The sequence below is a fragment of the Pezoporus occidentalis genome, unplaced genomic scaffold, assembly GCF_034315485.1.
Source record: "Pezoporus occidentalis ecotype Australia unplaced genomic scaffold, CSIRO_AGI_Poc_V1 ctg80, whole genome shotgun sequence".
Lineage (NCBI taxonomy): Eukaryota > Metazoa > Chordata > Aves > Psittaciformes > Psittacidae > Pezoporus > Pezoporus occidentalis.
In genome coordinates, this window is record NW_026916159.1 from 1,258,224 (window position 1) to 1,276,874 (window position 18,651).

The 18,651-nt window shown below is 39.8% G+C and overlaps 2 protein-coding genes across 11 annotated transcripts in view; one reads left to right on the top strand and one right to left on the bottom strand.

Moving 5' to 3' along the window:
• RBMS3 (RNA binding motif single stranded interacting protein 3) overlaps positions 1 to 18,651 on the top strand; it is a 729,877-nt gene that overhangs the window by 389,737 nt on the left and 321,489 nt on the right. For all 10 annotated transcript variants that reach the window (XM_062603533.1, XM_062603531.1, XM_062603532.1 and 7 more), the window contains one exon: positions 14,222 to 14,280. In XM_062603533.1, coding sequence (XP_062459517.1) covers positions 14,222 to 14,280 — 59 coding nt within the window. The remainder of the gene's footprint in view (positions 1 to 14,221; positions 14,281 to 18,651) is intronic.
• The window catches only part of LOC134155902 (aggrecan core protein-like), a 667,433-nt gene that overhangs the window by 138,146 nt on the left and 510,636 nt on the right, over positions 1 to 18,651 (bottom strand). The window lies entirely within an intron of this gene.

Genomic DNA, 18,651 nt, shown 5'->3' on the forward strand with positions numbered 1-18,651 from the left:
TAGGGGAAATCAGTTTTCTGCAGAGGTCTGGGCTTGTGAAAAGTAGAAAATTTCCACTGAAGGGGGAAGGGGAGACAATATTGGCAGGGCAGGGATTAAAATTTGCGAAGGCTTCAAAACTGAGGGAAGACTTGAAAGGGTTTCTGTTCAAGGTAGATTTGGTTGTTTGGGTTTTGTCTTTTTTTTTTTCCCCTTGTCAGAATTAAGCAGGTCTCAGAGATGAAAGAAAGACTGGCCTTCTGAAGAAGCTCTGGGATGGGGGACATGGGGAGGTTGGAGAGAGGTTTAGACATTTAGTGATTTTTTTTTTTAAGTGTGTTTTCCTTTTAGATGTAGGACAGACATGGAGAACTGAATCAGTGCTGTGTATTAACTTTCTGAAGGAGCATCTGTATTGCAGATGCTCTGGGGATTTAGGGCCATGCAGGGAAACCCGCGATTAGGTTAAAGCCATCTGAAGTAGCTCCATGTTTTCCCGCAGGACCAGCATGGCTCTGGCATGGAGGGGTCCTTGTATTCCTCACAATGTATAGGTGTAGCTGGGAACTCAGAATAGGGTAATATTCTTCTGCCATTCTCCACTCTTGCATGTTTGTGTCTCTCAATCACAGTTTCACTGCAGCACCAAGTGCGTCTTTCAACTTTGGGTGACCTCATGGCTGTGGAAGTCTTCCTCCAGACTGTAATGATTTGCTTCACTCTCTTGTTTTCTGCAGATTTCCTGCTGCTTAAAACTTGTTGCTCCAACCTTGCTGCTCCCTTGCAGACAGGCTGTAGGAAACCTGTTTCTTCTAGGATGCTGTCATTTTACTCTTGTAACGGATCTTGAAAAAATATTTTACAGGGGAGATAAAGGAACTAAACTGTGACTGGTGTTAAATATCATCATTCAGATAACAGCTCTAACAAAGTAAATTTGCTTAGACATTTTAAGTATGTTTGTATGTTTATGTATCTTAAAAATGTAGACAGACATAAATCTTTATATCTCAAACAAGAGCATGATTATGTTCTGACTCTGCTCAATATTAAAGGCTAAACCAGAGATAAGATAACATTCTCATAAACATGAAGCTTGAACAAAGAAGCTGTTGTCTTGTGAATGTGGGAATCAAAAAGAAACTGAATTCTGAACTTAGGAAATTGTCTTACCAAATGGAATGTTGCATGCAGAGTAACCTTTAATGGCCCTCAGCAACTGCAGAACAGGACAAATCTGTAAGCCTTCCTCTTGATCTCAGTGGTCTGCGGAGCAAGCCCAAAGAAAATGAAGGGCTGAGGCATATAGGAAGTGAATAGCTGGAACAGACCTTTTCTTTTGCTTTGGCTTCTTATTCAAGATATTGGTCTTCTGAGAACTTCCTTCCCTTAAGCAAAAAGGGAAATAGAAACTCCCATGGTCTGAGTAAGTGGGAGCAAGGGGTGCAAATGTTGTTGATGAATAAGATGTTTCAGGAATGTGTAAATACATGGCCTGATATTGCAAGTGCTTGATTTATGAGAGTTGGCTATTGGGTGTATTCAGGACTGTCCAGAGTATGAATTCAGTAGTTCATAGTTGTAAATATTTGCAGACTGCAAGTCTGTTTTGTTTGGAATGTGTCTTTGAATCCATGAAGACAGATTATATACTTCTTACATTGTGCTTTCGCTATTTCTGATGGGGTATTCAAAAAGTAGTCAGCCTGCCACTAGAGGTGATCACTGTAAACTTTGTGCTATTAATTTTTAAACCCAGCACATTTGGTAGATTATATTTTGACTGGTGGAACATGATTTATCTGTATAGGATATATTTACCATTTATGTGTGTGATAGCAGTAGTAAAGTGACGGGTATCAACACTGGGGTTTTCATAAATCTTTAAATCCAGCTCTTTTTATAAAGCAGGGAATAGAACACAGGGCGGATTTGTTCGTTGTTGTTGTTATTATTTTTTTCATTTGGAAGTGTGTTTTCTGGGACCCAAAACATGCAACTGCCAAGCAGTGTTTCTTCCCTAGCTGAGGATGTTCACTACTATTTGATGAAGACATTGCCCTTGGTGTTGCCAACTCTCAGAAGTTTATTGCGAGGTTTGCATTATTTGTTTCTTAAAGCCTTAGATCCCGAGGCTTGTGATAAGATGGGAATCTCAGCTTTCAGTTTTTGAAAAAAGTAGGTTTCTTTCTTTCATGGCTGTAAAGACAGTCATGAAACACAACCTGAGTTTATCACAAAGGCTTGAAATACATAACCAAAATAAAATATTTCAAATATGTTTATTTCTTAGTTATTTTTTGATACTGAAAGATAACTTCATAACTTTGCGTGTTTGAGAACAGCAGGAATTGTCAGTACTATGCTACTTTGCCAGTTACAGGAAGAATTATGGGTTTATCCCAGTGAATCACAGTTCTCTCTCAGTTTTTCCATGTGTGTCTTTATATGTTTGAGGATTGTAGCTGATTTAATTAGTTTATTTGAAGGCACCTGAAGCCAGTAGCATACAAAAGTCATGTCTTGAAGGCTCACAAGCAGCTGAAGCAAATTTACTTCCAAATCCAGTGTTACTGCTTGATTTCAAGATGTGCTCACTAAGGTTTTCAGTGAGTCTTTTGTTCCTGGGGTAAAATTTCTCAGCAGAAACGTAAAATATTTAAATTCTTGCTCCTTTCTCCAGATCTGCTCATGTATATTTCAGAACGGATGGGCTACATAGCACATATTTTTTCATAGCTCTTTATCCAGGGTTCTGCCTGGCAGAACCAAACAAGTTTCCTTTTAAGGACAGAAGATACCGAGTATATAAAGAGTGTATTTATTTAGTGGATACCATGGCTTATCTAACCCCTTCCTTGTCCGTGCTGGCTGTTTCTGAGTGCAAGCCGAACCACAGCCGAGCACAGCAGTTGCCAGTATTGGTTTTTCTTCTGTAGGAGACTCTTGGCTGAGGTGTCCAGTGAGAGCATCTGGCACAAAGCCTGAGAGAGGTTTTGGTTGACTAAGACTTTCTTTGTCTTAGGCTCAGAAGTGCTGAGTGATGAGCAGAGAGCTACAAGATGTGCTAATTATGCTGTATTCCCTGCCCCTTGATGTTACCTGAAAGTGTAATTTCAGCACTCAGAGACAGAAAATAATGAGGCAGTAGCTCCATTGGTGTAAACCGTGGCAGCCCATTGGAGACAGAAAGGAGGACACCATGGTTCTGGAAACCAAAAGCCTGATCCAAAGCACTGTTTTTAATAAGGTTTTCGTCTCCAAAGATATTTACCAGCCTGACACAGTAAGGCTAATAGGTTCAGTTATGTCCATCTCTCTTCGGACAGTGACAATAGAGAATGACATATTATTTGTATACAGACAAGGGCTCTAAACCAAGTATCTTTTCAAACCTGTAAATGTTTTGGTTTTTTGTTTTTTTATTATTTTTTTTTTTAATAACAAATGAGTCAGAATTTAATGCTGTATTTACTTGCAAGTTTTTAAAGCATTTTGAAGACACAAAAATTAATACACTATTGATAAATTATGTACCTATATTGCATGATGGGTGACTTCACTTAATCCGAATTTTGCTGTTGAAAAAGCTTTTGAGAATACCTGCTTTGGAACCCTGGCTTGAGAGTTGTGGTGACTTACCAGCAAGATCAGATTTGTCCCGTTAAAACCAAATACTGTAGCAGTTATAGGCATTGCACTGAGGAAAACAAAGCACTCGCTGACTGGAAACATGCACTTGCATGTCCTGTGTAAGTCTGTTTACTGTACCGGAGCTGCAGGGAGGACTTTCCACACCAAGCAAGCACATTAATTTATGAGCTTACAAACATACTTTAAACTTGGGAAATGTGGATTGTTGTGTTTAAGTTCAACTGTGCTTCTTACATGCCTGAAGTTGTAGATATGCATGAGTATTTAAAAATATTGTGGACAAATAGCTTATTGAATGCATTTTCACACCGTCTCTTGAGGCTGTCTTTACGCTACAGAGTTGTCCAAATAAACGGTCTAAAAAAACTTTGCTTTTAAAAATATGCTTCCTGGAGCTACATAAAAATCAAAGAAACTCAAAACGAGAGTTATTCCATTTCAGTCCTGGGCAAGCAGTGTGAACTTCTGTCCATGTCGTTATAAAAATCCAAACCCAGATTCTTCTTGTTACCCCTTGGAAAATTCTGGCAGAGAAAAATGTGCTTCTCTGAACCACTTTTGTCAAAGTCTGGCCTTTGGGAAAGGAATACAACTGTGACATTCCAGCTCTGGAAGTAAAAAAAGATTAAAAATATATATATTAAAAAAAAAAAGATGTGTGATATAGTTCCTGAAGTATGTATTTTGCAAAGTAGAAATCCTAAACAGCAGTTCCTCTCAAAACTACATTGTTTCCAAAGACGTCCCAGGTACCTGGATTTTTCTAATTTGTAAATAATGAAATTGGAGCTCTGTGAACTCAAGAAGTCTCACTCACACATTTGATTCAAATGGCCTCTGTGTGAACTCTATAAAATGCTTTAGCTTTAAATTATCAGTTTGAATTCATGGTCCCTGGTGGTAGCTGGAGTTCTTTCTTTTTTCTTTAATTCCTTTTTAATTCTTTTTCATTTCTTGTCTATTTTTGGAAAGGAACCATCTGTTTGAGACATATGTATTTATATGTATATTTTACAAGATGTTGCAGTCATTGAATTGTTTTAAGAGTAAATTGTTTTAGTGAAATGTCAGAAAATCTGTGCAAACTGAATGCTCAGAGTTCCCTTGAATAATGAGGCTATTGTTAAATGATTGAATACTTTAGAGACTAATATCATGGTATGCTGACATGCTGGTTCATACCAACTGTAATTTCACAATGAATCCTCCATAAGTAAGCAAGACTGTGAATGAGAAGTTGGATAGAAGGCAGCACAGCATGCAAGAACATACAAAGTAAATAAATTCTACGTTACAGGAGTTGGGGGGGGTGTTTCCACAATACCTGAAATAATGTTGTATAGATGCGAATGAGCAATGTCTTTATAGTAGAAAAGATAGGGTTTTGATTTTAACTTTTTTCCCTCCTATTCTTTGAAAATCAGGGTACGCCTGCCATTATCATTTGTGACATTCTACGGTAAACCACATGTCATTCTTTGAAGGGTTTCAGTTCCTTAAGCTGTCTTCCCAGTAATGCATCCTATCATTATACAGAAAATTTAGCAGCACTGTTAAATGTCTACAAACAAAAGTTGCATTTTTTTTTTAAACATTTGAATTCTTGCTAATACAGAGTAATTAGTAGTTGAAGATTTAATGATGGCCCAGAAGAAGGACTGAAGTGTTCTGCATAAAATCATAGTTATTAATTTGTGCATGGATTTCATTTTCCATACTTAGTTTAGCAACTGTAGAATATTTTGCTAATTGATTATTAACACTGGTTATTTGTCATGGCAGAAATATGAGGGGAAAATATAGCTTTCTATCAAAGGAAAAATATTAATGTCAGAATTTTAATTTAAATGTGATGTACAATAATGTAATCATATTTTACAAGCCTTAAATAGCATAAATATTCAAACATACCAATGTAATATGAATATAATAGCACTAATTCAGAATAAACATTTTAAGCAAAAACTGCAGTGAAGAGTCAAGTGTCTTGCAACAAACTGGGGAAAAACACTCTAAAAATGTCAGGGTTGTGTGGCTTGTGCCACTTTAGTGAGTGACATTTTATTCTGTCTTGGGTTATCAAGAGTGTGATGATCTGTAGCCTTATTATAAGCGCTTTGAATAGGATTTGAGCTGCTGAAGGCAATGAAAAAACTGCCTTTGATTTCTGCAAGTGTTGCATCAGGCCACTTAATTTCATTTACATGCAGACAAAAAATATTTTATTTTATTTATTTAGTTTACTTTTATTTTGTTTTGTTTTATTTTATTTTATTTTAGCAAGGAAAGGAACATGGCTAAAGAAAAAGTTACCTTAAAACTACTAAAGGGATATACTTCTTAAAGCTGTGAAAGGTCAAATTCTTTCTATTCCCAGAAATGCAGTATCTGTTTAAATTTCATTTGCTTTAACTTCTGTTTTACCTGGCTTTATTTCCTAAGTACTTAAAACACTTACAGCAAGTCTCCAGAGCCTGTACACTTTCATTTGGGACCATTTTTCCAGAGGTGAATGTGCATATAATGTTTAAGTGTATGAATGGAGATTAGTTTGAACAGGAAATACGTCATGCTCTCTCTTGGTCCAGGGGTGGTTTAGATACACAACCAAAGGATTTAAGAGGCCCTTCTCCCCTTTTCTGTGTTGTTTTTGAAACTCTGGGACAAGTTGTTACTCTGAATTGCTTGTATTATATCTAGTAAAGGAATGCTTTTGTGAACTTGACAGCCAGACTGAAGTAAGTAGAGAAGACAGAGCAGATGAATGTTAAGGTCTTACAGAAGTACTGTCTTGTTGATCCAGTATACCATAGGTTCCCTGCACCTACCTGTTTCTGTTGGTTCGCCAAGCCAGGCGTTGGTGTGTGCAAATAAATGGTGCTCTGAACAGCCTGAATTTTGTAGCTGTATTTTTTGTGTGAATAAAAGAGCTTAATCTTAATTTTTCATTTTTTAAAATTAAAACATAATATACAGAGAAAGAACAATGAAGCAGCTCAATCTCTGTTAATGGATAGAAGAGTAATGTGTTGTATTTTTTGAGAAAAAAAAACTAGCATTGAAAATGCCATGTAGTAGATGAAATGTCCAGAAATGATGATGCAAATCAGAATTTTCTTTCTGGATGAATTTCCCTTTTGTGGGTATTTGAATGTTTTAAGTTCATCTGGCAGCGTATTGTTGGAATATCATCTCTGAGAAATCCAGCAGCAGTTTCTTCTGTACTTTAAACCTTATAATGTGGCCTTTTTTTCTCTCCCCAAATCCATGATTTTCTTAACAGAGCCTGCTTTAAACAAAATAAACCCAGTTATGCTATTTACATATTAATTCACAAGAATGAAAGAGCTTCAGAGTTGCTTATCTAAATCCAATTACTGCTGGTCAAATTCATCCCAGTACAGAAGTTCCCAAGACAAAAGCATATGTTACCTAAATGCCCAGAAATGTCAACTGTTTTCAGTTGGGTGAATTGTGCTCCCAGTGCAATACGTGAGGCCTTGAGTAAACCTTGATTCTGGAGACATAATTATTAAGCTCTGAACTTGGAAATTACATGGTCATTCCACTGGTTTACCTAAGCAAGGAATTCTTTATACTGGTTACTTGGGTTTAAATTCCAAGACTCACATTCATTTAAAACATAAAAGCAGTAACCAGAATTGGGCAAAAGCTTTGTTTTGTACACACCTGTGCACCTACCACCTTGTAGATGAGGACAGCAGTGTACATAGCACTGAGTCGGGTGGTGGTGAGAGAATCAGCCTGTCTACTCCAAAGGCCATTTTGTGTTACAGGACTGGGAGAGGCCGCTCCAAAAGGCTGGCTTGGAGGACAGAGTAAGACATACCTGTCTCAGAGGCTTTCTTTTTCCATAACCACATGGAAAAGCTGAATTTCAGTGTGAATGGCCCCAACCAGTCTGGCCTCCCAGGCAATCCCTTTTTTGACCCAGCAGCTCCTGGTGGCAGCTCTCCCTTAGTAGGGGGATGAGTGGCACCCAGTTTTCCCCTGTCTTGAGCTAGTCCCCAGATGAATCTCACTTGCCTCCTGATCCTGGTTGCCCACTTGTCTTCCCTGCACCCTTGGCTTTCTGCCAGCAGAAACAGAAATGGCTTGAGAACTTTGTGTCATTTGGCAGCAAATTCCTATTGGGTTGGGATCAGCGTGGGCAGTGGGTAAGATTGCCACATCTTGCAAGTGGTATCACTTGCAGTTGAAGTGCTTCTTTCAGGAACTATCTCCATTTTAACAGCAGTTATCAAATAGCTTCCCAGGAGCAACCGGGGAAGTCAGTGTAAATGCTGATTGACCACCTGCCTGCAAGCTCATGAAATGATCTATTGAAACTGCAACTTTGATGTACGTTAAGGGCTTATTCTGTATTGCTTGCATCTTTCCCATCTGCTGAGTAGTCAGAAAATGTGGGGTGCAATGGGATGGGGCTCTTGAGTGGTTTTTGGCTCTGTAGCCAGGACCAAGTGTAGAGGTTGTGTCTCTGTGGGGTCTTCCCTTAGTTGTACCCTCTATGTGACACTGTGTGTTACTGCCATTTGTAAGTGAAATGTTTTTAAGTTTTCCTTGTGATTTTAGTAGTGGATTTCAGGTCACTTGAGCCATATCACCCAAATTGATATATACAAGGAAAGATAAAAATGTTTATGTTTGTATGAAGGTATTTCTGTCCCCAAGTTAATGTTCTCTTGGAATGTAAGATTGATTGGGCTGGGTCAGACAGGAATTTGTTTCAGCATCTGTGGAGGTGCCTGATGTTAAAACAGGGACAACATGTGATGATACTTCTGTGCTATCCTCTCCTATCTTCTAGCCGTATGTGACTTCCAGGGCCACAAATGTGTCTTTGCTTTTAATTTCATGACAGATTTTCCATCCTAGAAGCTGTCTGGTAGCTTTATGTAGATATGAGCCTCTGTGGGGTATCAACACAGGCTGTGGCATTGAGTTCCACATGCAACTTTCCATTCTGGGGAAGTACGTCTTCTGCCGTTTTAAACTTTATAATTTTCTTGGCAGTCCTTATGTATTATGAGAAGCAATGGAGACAACCAGTCATCATCTCACTGTATGGATGCTTCTTTAATGAGCTGAAGTCCTAGCCTGTGTAGTTGCTTGTGATGTGGAAGCTCTTTCAAATGTCTGACCACCTGATTTTAAATGAAAATTGTTACTTAGAAGAACATTGAAAGCATAATTGAATATAAGGGTTTAATTTTTTTTTTTTTAAAAGCATGTAAACAATTTTATTTGTGCTTACTATGCATTTAGAAAACATTTTTGGAACAATGTAATTAAAACCAACACATGCTGTCTGTCTGGAAATCTGAATAGCAGTTTCAGTTCAATGTTCAGTAGACATGTTCTTGGGGTAGCTATCTCACAGGTTCATTGCATCTATTTCCTTTAGTAGGTTATCCTTGATGATGCAGTTGTTATGTTGAAGGGTTGGCAATAAGGCATTGAGATTAACTCAGTTCCACAATTACCTTTTTCTGACCAGAATTGTTGATTCAAAATCTTTGAAACAATACCTCCATGCACCATAAGTCAGGAGGAAATTAAACAGTGCTCATGTTTTCTCATGACAAGAAAACTATACGTGGTGTTTTTTACATTAGTGATATCAGTAATTTGCAGAGATGGGCAGGCTGTTGAATTTTACAACACTTCCCATTTAAATGTAAGAAAACAAGAGTCCAGCTCTTGTGATGTACTTTATCTTTGTGCGTGTTCCTATTGAGCTGTATATTTTTGTTACTTCTGGGGAAATAAAATCACAATTAAAGGTCAAGCAAACAGAAAGCCAAACAACTTTGGAGGGAAGACATAACTTAATACCACTCTCCACACATGCAGGAAAGAAGTATGACTCCATTTGTAGGAACAAAGTACCTTCCTGATTTCATGAAGCACACTAACGTTCTTCATCAGAACTGATGTTCTGATTACTGTAAAATAATTACTTAAAATATTTAGGCAAACAGTGTCCAAATTAATTCCAATTACTTTCTTGTGGTAGCACTCAAGGTTTATAGCAGTAGATTAAATTGGCTGCATATGGCTAATTGCCTATAATAATGTTTGTTACTGTGGTGCCTCTTACCACTGATGTCTGTTTCTGCAAACGTGAATGTCTGCATGTAACTTTACATGCAGGAGGAAACCTCTTCTGAACAGAACAGAATTAGTTCTGTGAGTAGAATTTCTAGTGTAACTAAGTATTTGCAGAATCACAGTATGTAGCAAATAACTCTGGGAAATCTGTAATAAAAGCAGTGGAACCACAAATGCCTGCCTCTGCGGGCAAGATGTGTTAAGGTTTAGCTCTCACTTGACTTGGATGAAACAACGTATCAATTCATTAGGAGTGGCTGGCCTGAAAGGGAGGCTGGGTGTTAGTTTTTGTTGGCGGAAGTTTAGGTAGGGGTTGTGTTTTATTTGAGGTTGTTGTGGGTTAGCCGCTGATTTTTGCTGGATTCTTTTTCCATATATCTGTCAGAGGCATTTACTGCACAAGATAGTCATGTTTTTGCATGTTTTTCGTAGATTTGATTTTAAACCTAAATTATTTAAATAAATGAAGATGCACCACACAGGCCAAATTTCCTGCTGGGTAGGTTGGCCCACTCTGGTGGAGAATTTGACTTTGCCTTCTTAAGATATGTGAAGACTCTAATGTCTTTGGGGCCAAAGTCAACTTCAGGTGTTACCATGAATAATTATAAAATTAAGTGGAACATAAGTGAGTATAAAGACATCTGAGGTTAGAAAAGCATGTGATCTCATGGTTAACATTAAATGTGTTTGGAGTGGAGGCAGCTATGGCAAAAATAGACCCCACAGCTAGCTGCGCATATACCCATTATGGTGGAGTATACAGTCAATTACGTCTGCTTTCAGAGCACAAAATCCTGCCTCTCTACAGAGCCATCAAAAAAGGAGAGGGTGTGAAGGAGAGGAAGGCTTATATGATTATTTTTGTTGTTGTTGTTCCTAAAAGATGGCTGAATTAGGGCTCAACTTAGATTGTACAAACTCTTAATGCCATTAGGTCAGTTCACCCTCCTCTTGACTGGTTTCAGTCTGAAATAAAGCAAAGCATGTTTTTCCTCCCCAAAATGAAAGTCAAATGGAAACAAATGCCTTTGTGGGTTCTTAGGGAAAGGAAAAACAGTGAAATGGAAAGTCTCACTTTGCATCAGTCACAAAAACAGAGTGAAGAGAGATGGAGGGACAGTCTTTTATCTAAAGCTAAGTGGTTACATGTCACTTGCAGTGTGGAAATTTGAGATGAGAACTTTTGCAGGCACAAAATTGCTCTAAATCTTCTTTGCTGGTACCAAAGAGTATGTGCAGGGAGGCTTTTCTCAGTCTTTTCCCCATTGCTGCTGCTTCCTGCTCATGAGAAAGTATTTGCTGGGAGTGATGGTACCATTCCCTGTTTGGCTCCCTGTCCCTTTCTTTTTGTGTGTGTGTGTGTTTTTCCTGGTTTACTGGGTATGTTTGCAAACTGGTAGGGCAGAAAAGATCATGACTTGAAGATGTAGTACAGTGCTCTGACTGTTCCGAGTCCTTTTCTCTATAGCAAGAGACACAGGTTTCCTCCTGAGGCAGAGAAGGGAATTGCAGCAAGATCTTCCACATCCTGGTTTCTGGATTTCAAATAAAAGTCACTAACACTAAATTTATACTGCTGTTAATAAAGATTAACCAAATAAAAAAATTGGTCTGCCATACATTTCAGGGTTTTATAATTGGTGAACTGTTGGTTATTTTCCATGAGTGTTGCTTTGTCATTAGAATGTTTAATTTTATCATAATCTTTTATAATAATACATCTTTCATTGATGGTGAACGTTGCGTTTCATGGACAACTCTTCCAAATGAAAGCCCAACCCATCAGAGTACTAGTAATGCTCTTTAAAAAAAAACTGGGAAAGGACATTTTAGAGGAAGTTCTCTTCAGTGAAACAGGGACCAAGATATACCAGTGACTTGAGAAATAAAATGATTTTCCTTATTCTCCTGAAGTCTTATATTCAGCCATAATACAGGGATACAGGGGAGGACCTAAAAAAAGCTAGGAGGATTGGCCAGGTTAATAAATGGTTAAAAGGGTGGTGTCATAGTCAGGGGTTTGGGTGTCTTGAACACGGGACCCAAGTTTGTAGGCCAGGTCTAGTGGGGGCTGGTGGAGCTGGTCTGATAAAGAAGGGAAAGAGCAGTTTTGGTAGGAGGCTTGCCAGGCTGGTCAAGGAGGCTTTAAACTAGATGTGCTGGGGGAGGGGGGCATCATTCCACCCCAACACACCCAGTCAGTTGCCAGCATATATAATAATAAATGCTCGCAGCAATGTAGAGATATCCCAGCCGCTCCAGCCAATGAGCCGGCTTCAGTTGGAGCTCAGCTCAGATGCCTCTATGCAAATGCCCGTAGCATGGGGAACAAACAAGAGGAATTAGAGATGTGGGCACGTCTATGGGGGTATCATATAATAGACATCACAGAAACATGGTGGGATGGCTCCTATGACTGGAGTGTTAGAATGGAAGGTTACAGGCTCTTTAGAAATGACAGGCCCGGCATGCAGGGAAGGGGGGTTGCCCTTTATGTTAGGGATAGGCTGGAGAGTATGGAACTCTGTCTGGGGACAGGTGAGCAGTCCACAGAGAGTTTGTGGGTCAGGGTTAAAGGGAATATAGCTATGGGAGACATTACTGTGGGGATCTGTTACAGACCGCCTGATCAAGGAGAACCTGCGGATGAAGCACTCCATAGACAGATGGGAAAAGCCTCACGCTCACAGGCCCTTGTTCTCATGGGTGACTTCAACCACCCTGACATCTGTTGGAAGGACGGTACGGCCCGGCACAAGCAATCCAGGAGGTTCCTCGATTGTGTAGAAGACAACTTCCTTCTGCAAGTAATAGAGGATACGACAAGGAGAGGTGCCATGCTTGACCTCGTGCTCACCAACAGGGAAGGGCTCGTTGGAAATGTGACTCTCCAGGGCAGCCTTGGATGCAGCGATCAGGAGATGCTCAAATTTGAGATCCTCAGGACAGTGAGAAGAGCGTGCAGCAAGCTCACTGCCCTGGACTGCAAGAGAGCAGACTTTGGCCTCTTCAGGAACCTGCTTAGGAAGGTTCCATGGGATACAGCCCTAGAGGGCAGAGGGGCCCAAGACTGCTGGTTGATATTCGAGGATCACCTGCTACAAGCTCAGGAGCGTTGCATCCCAACCAGAAGGAAGTGCAGCAGGAGGGACAGGAGACCTCCTTGGATGGATAAGAAGCTGCAGAGGAAAATTGAAATGAAAAAAGAGGCTTATAAAAAGTGGAAGCAAGGACAGGTGGCCTGGGAAGAGTACAGGGATGTTGTCCGGGAAGCTAGGGAGCAGGTTAGGAAAGCTAAGGCCCAGTTAGAATTAAACTTAGCTAGAGGTATTAAAGATAACAGGAAGGGATTCTACAAGTACATAGCAAATAAAAAACAGAGTAGGGAGAATGTAGACCCCCTCAGGAAGCTCTCAGGAGAACTGGCTACCCTGGATTTGGAGAAGGCCGAGGTTCTGAATGATGACTTCTTTGCCTCTTTCCTGTGCGGGTGGTGAGGCACTGGAATGGGTTGCCCAGGGAGGTTGTGAATGCTCCATCCCTGGCAGTGTTCAGGGCCAGGTCGGACGAGGCCTTGGGTGATATGATTTAGCGTAAGGTGTCCCTGCCCACGGTAGGGGGGTTGGAGCTAGATGATCTTAAGGTCCTTTCCAACCCTAACAATTCTATGATTCTATAAATGCTGTCTTCTGTCACCTTTTACCAAGGTTTTGTATACTTACTATTAAGTCTGTTGTTTTAAACTCTGTGAGGCAAAGATAGATATCTATTTTATGGTCTAGTTGCTTCATGCAACAAGTTGTAGCTGCCCAAAATCCATATTAATCATGCTAAGTCTATCAAAATGCAGTGCAGTGCCATGCTATCTATGGGAAGTAATATAAATTCAACTAAGTATCAGCATTCATCTTGGAAAGAGCTAGGTGCACATAAACCTTAAAGCTTCTGTTTATCCAAACCAGAAATTTAGAGTGTGTATGTGCAGGCATGGATGCACACATGAACACAAATGACAAAAATTCCTACAGTTTTGTTAATCCTCTAGGTATCTGGTCCATCTCTGTTAAAACAAGCCTTGTTTGGCAGTTAAAAAGAAAAACAATAGTAAAAGAAAATTAAAAAAAATAAGGAAACCTAAGTAATTTAACCAAAGAATTCTCTTTTCCTCCTGCTGATGCCCTAAATTCGTTGCTATTATTGTAATTTATGCTGGCAGTGCTGTGTAGTGACCAGGGATGGACAGGGTGTGGTAAATGACCAGTGCTGCTTTTAAAGTGAACCCTAAAAGTGTTTGTTGAACTGCAGAGAAGGAATCTCTCCAGGAGTATCAGGCAAACATGTTTTCAGGAGCACTAGATCTCTTCCTAGTATGTGTGTTACATGTGCGCAAAAATAGCTATGTATGTTGTTAAGATACAGTAACATGTGTTTCTGTTTTTTGTATTCTCTACAGGTATGGGAAAATTGTATCCACAAAGGCAATTCTTGACAAAAACACAAATCAGTGCAAAGGTATGTGCAAAGCGTCCGCCCTCTGAGTTCATTGTCTGTTTGAATGATTGACTGGTAGCTTGCCTGCCAAGGCTTTTGCTCCAACTGTGCAATCAACATAATGTACAGTATATTACAAGCATATTTAATAATGCCACAGCTTTGAGTTGTGTTTCCAGTAACATTGCTCATTAATTTTTTTCATTAACAAACAAAATGAAAATCACAAATCAGAACAAGTATCAAATTGCTTCGGCAGAAAAGTAAATCACCTTCTAACCACATAGTGTTGTCTGATTTGAATGATATTATCAGTGATGCAAATTGATTTCCCATATAAAACTGTGAAACCTTTGGGAAAAGTTTCCCAAGCAAAACCTGGTTTATTTTTTCCTATTTTTGTGAAGTCTTGGGCTATACTATTGCAAGAATATATTCTTTATGACACACACAGATCCACAGGTTGTAGTACGGTGATACAAAAATGATTCCTCTTCCAGTTTTGTTCTTAATTTTCTTACTAATTTATGAAAGCCTTTTTTAGTGAAGTATGTTTTGTGCATGTGTATAGCTATATTTGCCTAGATAAATATTGACTAGTATGTCTAGTAGCATCTCAGGACTAGAGTTGTTGTTCATTTACCAGTCTGAAGAGCCATGAACCCTATGGGGGAGAAGCTGTGCTTTGAAAAGACTCTGTAACTTTATGCTAGTAGTATACAGGATCCTTTTGCAGTAGTAAGAACTACTGGAGTGTGTTCTTCTGATAAGAAGCAGATTCTGGACAGCATTTCTATGTGAATTAGTGAAAAAAAAACCAAACCATTGCCGTACAGGAATACATTTAATGAGTGACCAGATAAGGCTGTGAAGAGAAGCAGCAAAGGCATTTGAGGAAATTATGAGATGAGGCAAAATCCTGCCATCTGTACCAGAGGTGTTCTTGAAACCTCTAGAAGTGTGTGCCTTTATTGCCTGCCAGCAACAGCATCCATTAGTGACTGAAGGGAAAAATAAGTTAGAAGACTGCAATTTTAGTCCTAGAAACTGTCAACAATCCCATCAGTCATGGCCCATCTCTGTGGCACTACCATGCATTTACTTTCGCCTGATTGTGCGTTTTCTTTCCTGGGACCTCTTCTGATAACATTACTCTCTATTTCTTTGATTACCTGTCGTGGTTTAAACCCAGTCAGGTAACTCGTTCACTCACTCCCCCCCGCTTTCCCTCCCCCTACTCCCGGAGGGAAGGAGAGGAGAATTGAAAAGAATGCAACTCCCACAGGTTGAGATAAGAACAGTTTAGTAACTAAGGTATAACACAAATCACTACTGCTACCACCAATAATAACAATGATAAAGGAAATAACAAAGGGAGAGAATACATCACCTCACCACCAGCCGACCGATAACTCGCCCAACCCATACCTCCTCCAACTCTGCAGTCCCAGCCCTTCTGACTCCCAGTTACATCCTGGGCATGACGTGCTATGGTATGGAATTCATCTTTGGCTAGCTTGGGTCAGGTGTCCTGTCTCTGCTTCCTCCTGGCTTCCCCTCCTCCCTGGCAGAGCATGAGGCTCACAAAGTCCTTGGCCAAACCAAAACATCATTGTTATCAGCACTGTTCCCGAGCTGAAAGTCAAAACACAGCACTGCACCAGCTACCAAGGAGGAGAAAAATGACTGCTACTGCTGAACCCAGGACATTACCACACCAGGATCAAGACTTGGTTTGTTTTGTTGTTTTTTTTGTGTTTGGGTGATAGGTTGGGGTATTTTGCTTTGGTTTTGTTGGCATTTTTATTGTATTATGAAGGAATACCCTTGTGGGAAGACACGCTAGGCCAAGTGCAGAAAGCCCTGGCAGGGTGGCCAGCTGGGCACAGAGGTGAGCCTTGCAGTTTTGGAGCTGGGAGGAGATAGACATGCCTGCTGCTGGCTGCTGCATGGCTGGAAGGTTTGTGTTGTGGAGACAAGATGCAGCATGAAGTGCTGTAAGGAGAGGGGGACTTGGAGCATGATAGAACTACAAAGGGCTGAGTGGATCAAGTGGGTTCTTAAGTGGTTTAGCAAGGAGGAAAGAGTTCTGTGGTGGGACAGGAAGGGTTTTAGGGTAGGAGGGCTTGAGGATGAGGTTCTGGGGTGGGAAGGTGTTAGACCATAGGCCTAGGAGATCTGGAGGGGTCTCGTGGGGAATGAGAAATAGAAACTACATGATCAGGTAGGCTGGGGTTATCCTGGGGCCACACTTCGCTGTCTTACACTCCAGCTAAGAACTTCCCTTGGGGACAAAGACATGTAGGTCCTTGTCTCCCTTCCCACTACTATACAAGACTGACATGTTCTCTGTTAACTCATGTGTCAACTCTATCTCTTTTCTGAAATTTGTCCCTCTGGAATGGCAGCACAAATCAAGCAGATGGAGTTGAATTTGAACGGGACTGTATGTTGAATAATGGGATGAAGCCTGTGGGAGAGGGAAATGTATTTGTTTCTGCTTGGTTGTCTGAAACCTCTGTGATGTTGGTGCAGATGCTTCAACTGGGTGCTTGAAGGGTGGTGGAGAGAATTTGGGGTAAGCGTGCTCAATGATTGTTCTAAACTTTTTGGGGTATTTTTAAGTGTATGTGTGACTCCACAAATGTGCCGTGTGATCAGAACGTCCTGTTCCCATTGCCAGTGGTAAACAAGGAAAGGAATGGATCTATTTGTGAAACACAAAGTGTAAAATGAAAGGACTGTCAAAAATATGAATGTTAAGAGTTTCAAGAAAGAGAAACATCTGGGTTTGGTGTTCTTCATATTGCAGTTAGATTTGAAATTATTGTAGTAGAGGTTATGTAACAGTGAGTTGGAACTTTGTAAAAGTTTGCTTTCACGCTGTTGTATTACACTGTAGGGCAGAGATATTTATTTGTATTTTCAAAGATGGATCTTTATGTCTTAAGTGGTACCATTAAAAGATCATAAACATAATTGGATTTATTAACAGTATGCTTTGTGGCATAAAAAAAAAAAAGTAGATGTTTTGCTGCTTTAAATGCTAGCGACAATTTCCTTCTTCAGTAAGGCTACCAAAAAAAACCAAAAAGCAGGCTTCCCAGGAATCAGAAGTGGAAGGGACCTGAAAAGGTTGAAGAGGTCAGGACCTGCCTTGGGGCAGGATCAGCTCTAACCCACTGCAGAGGGTTGTTTCTGTAACCTTAGCTCAAATGCCTCCAGCAACGGAGATTCAAGCTCCTGATAGTACTCCCTCTCTTCACTATAATGAAGTGTTTCCTAATGTCTAATCCTAATCTTCCTTGATGCAATTTAAGCCTGTTGCTTCTTTGCTTTTCCCTTGTGGAGATGCAAAACAGTTTATTCCTTTCCTCTTTGCAGCAAACGAAGACTGCTATGTGTCTGCCATATATTTTCCTTAGATTTTATCACTGGTCCTTACACTTTTTCCTTAGAGCCAATTTGTTTCAAGTTTCTGGTTTATAGCACTTTGCAGGTCTCTCTGCAATTATCTCACTTCATGAAGACCTTAGAGCCAGGCATGGGATATCAGATGACCTAAATCCTACCATTTAAAATAGTGTGGAGAGATAATTTAATTTGTCATCTTTGTGATCACATGACTGTTCTCTTTGCTGATGCATCCATGTAGATAGCTATATGTATTTAAGATATAGATACCTTTACTGAGGCATGGGCTGTTGCATGCGAACAATAGTGCCGATTTATGCAAAGAGATTTGCTGCAGCCTCTGGTTCTGTTATTGTTTTCTCCAGTGCTGCTGCCAGCCAGGCATTCCTTATTGTGTACTCTGCTTGTGCTGTTGATTATTCCCTCTTAAAGCTAGTACTTTTCAATTGTCTGCATTGAATTTTATCCTATTTTTTCCTGGCTACTCCTTAATTTGCTAAAATTATTCTCTAATCTTAAATCTTCAGAGTAGTTGTAGCACTTACCTCTCTAGTATCCTCTTCACAGTTAATAAATGATTTCTCTAATCCACTGGACAAGATAATTTGGAAAAGACTGAATAATAACAGACCTGAGGATAATTTTTGAGGAAACCCTCTCAAGTATACTGGGTAGTACAACACTGAGCTGTTGACAACTTCTTTTTAGATTGTATTTTCCAAATAGTTTGGCACTTACATAACAGCAGTTTTAGCTAGATCATATTTCTGCCATTTGCTCAAGTTATGAGTGACAACCAAGGATTAACTAAAAACTGCAGTATTTTCCTATCCATAAGGCTAGTTACCTCTACTAGACAGAAGCATGATGTGACATTTATTCTTGCTAAATCCATGCTGCATGGTATTAATCATGTGTTACCTTTGAGGGTCTGTGAATGGATTTATATGACTATTTGCTATAAGATGTTTCCAGAAG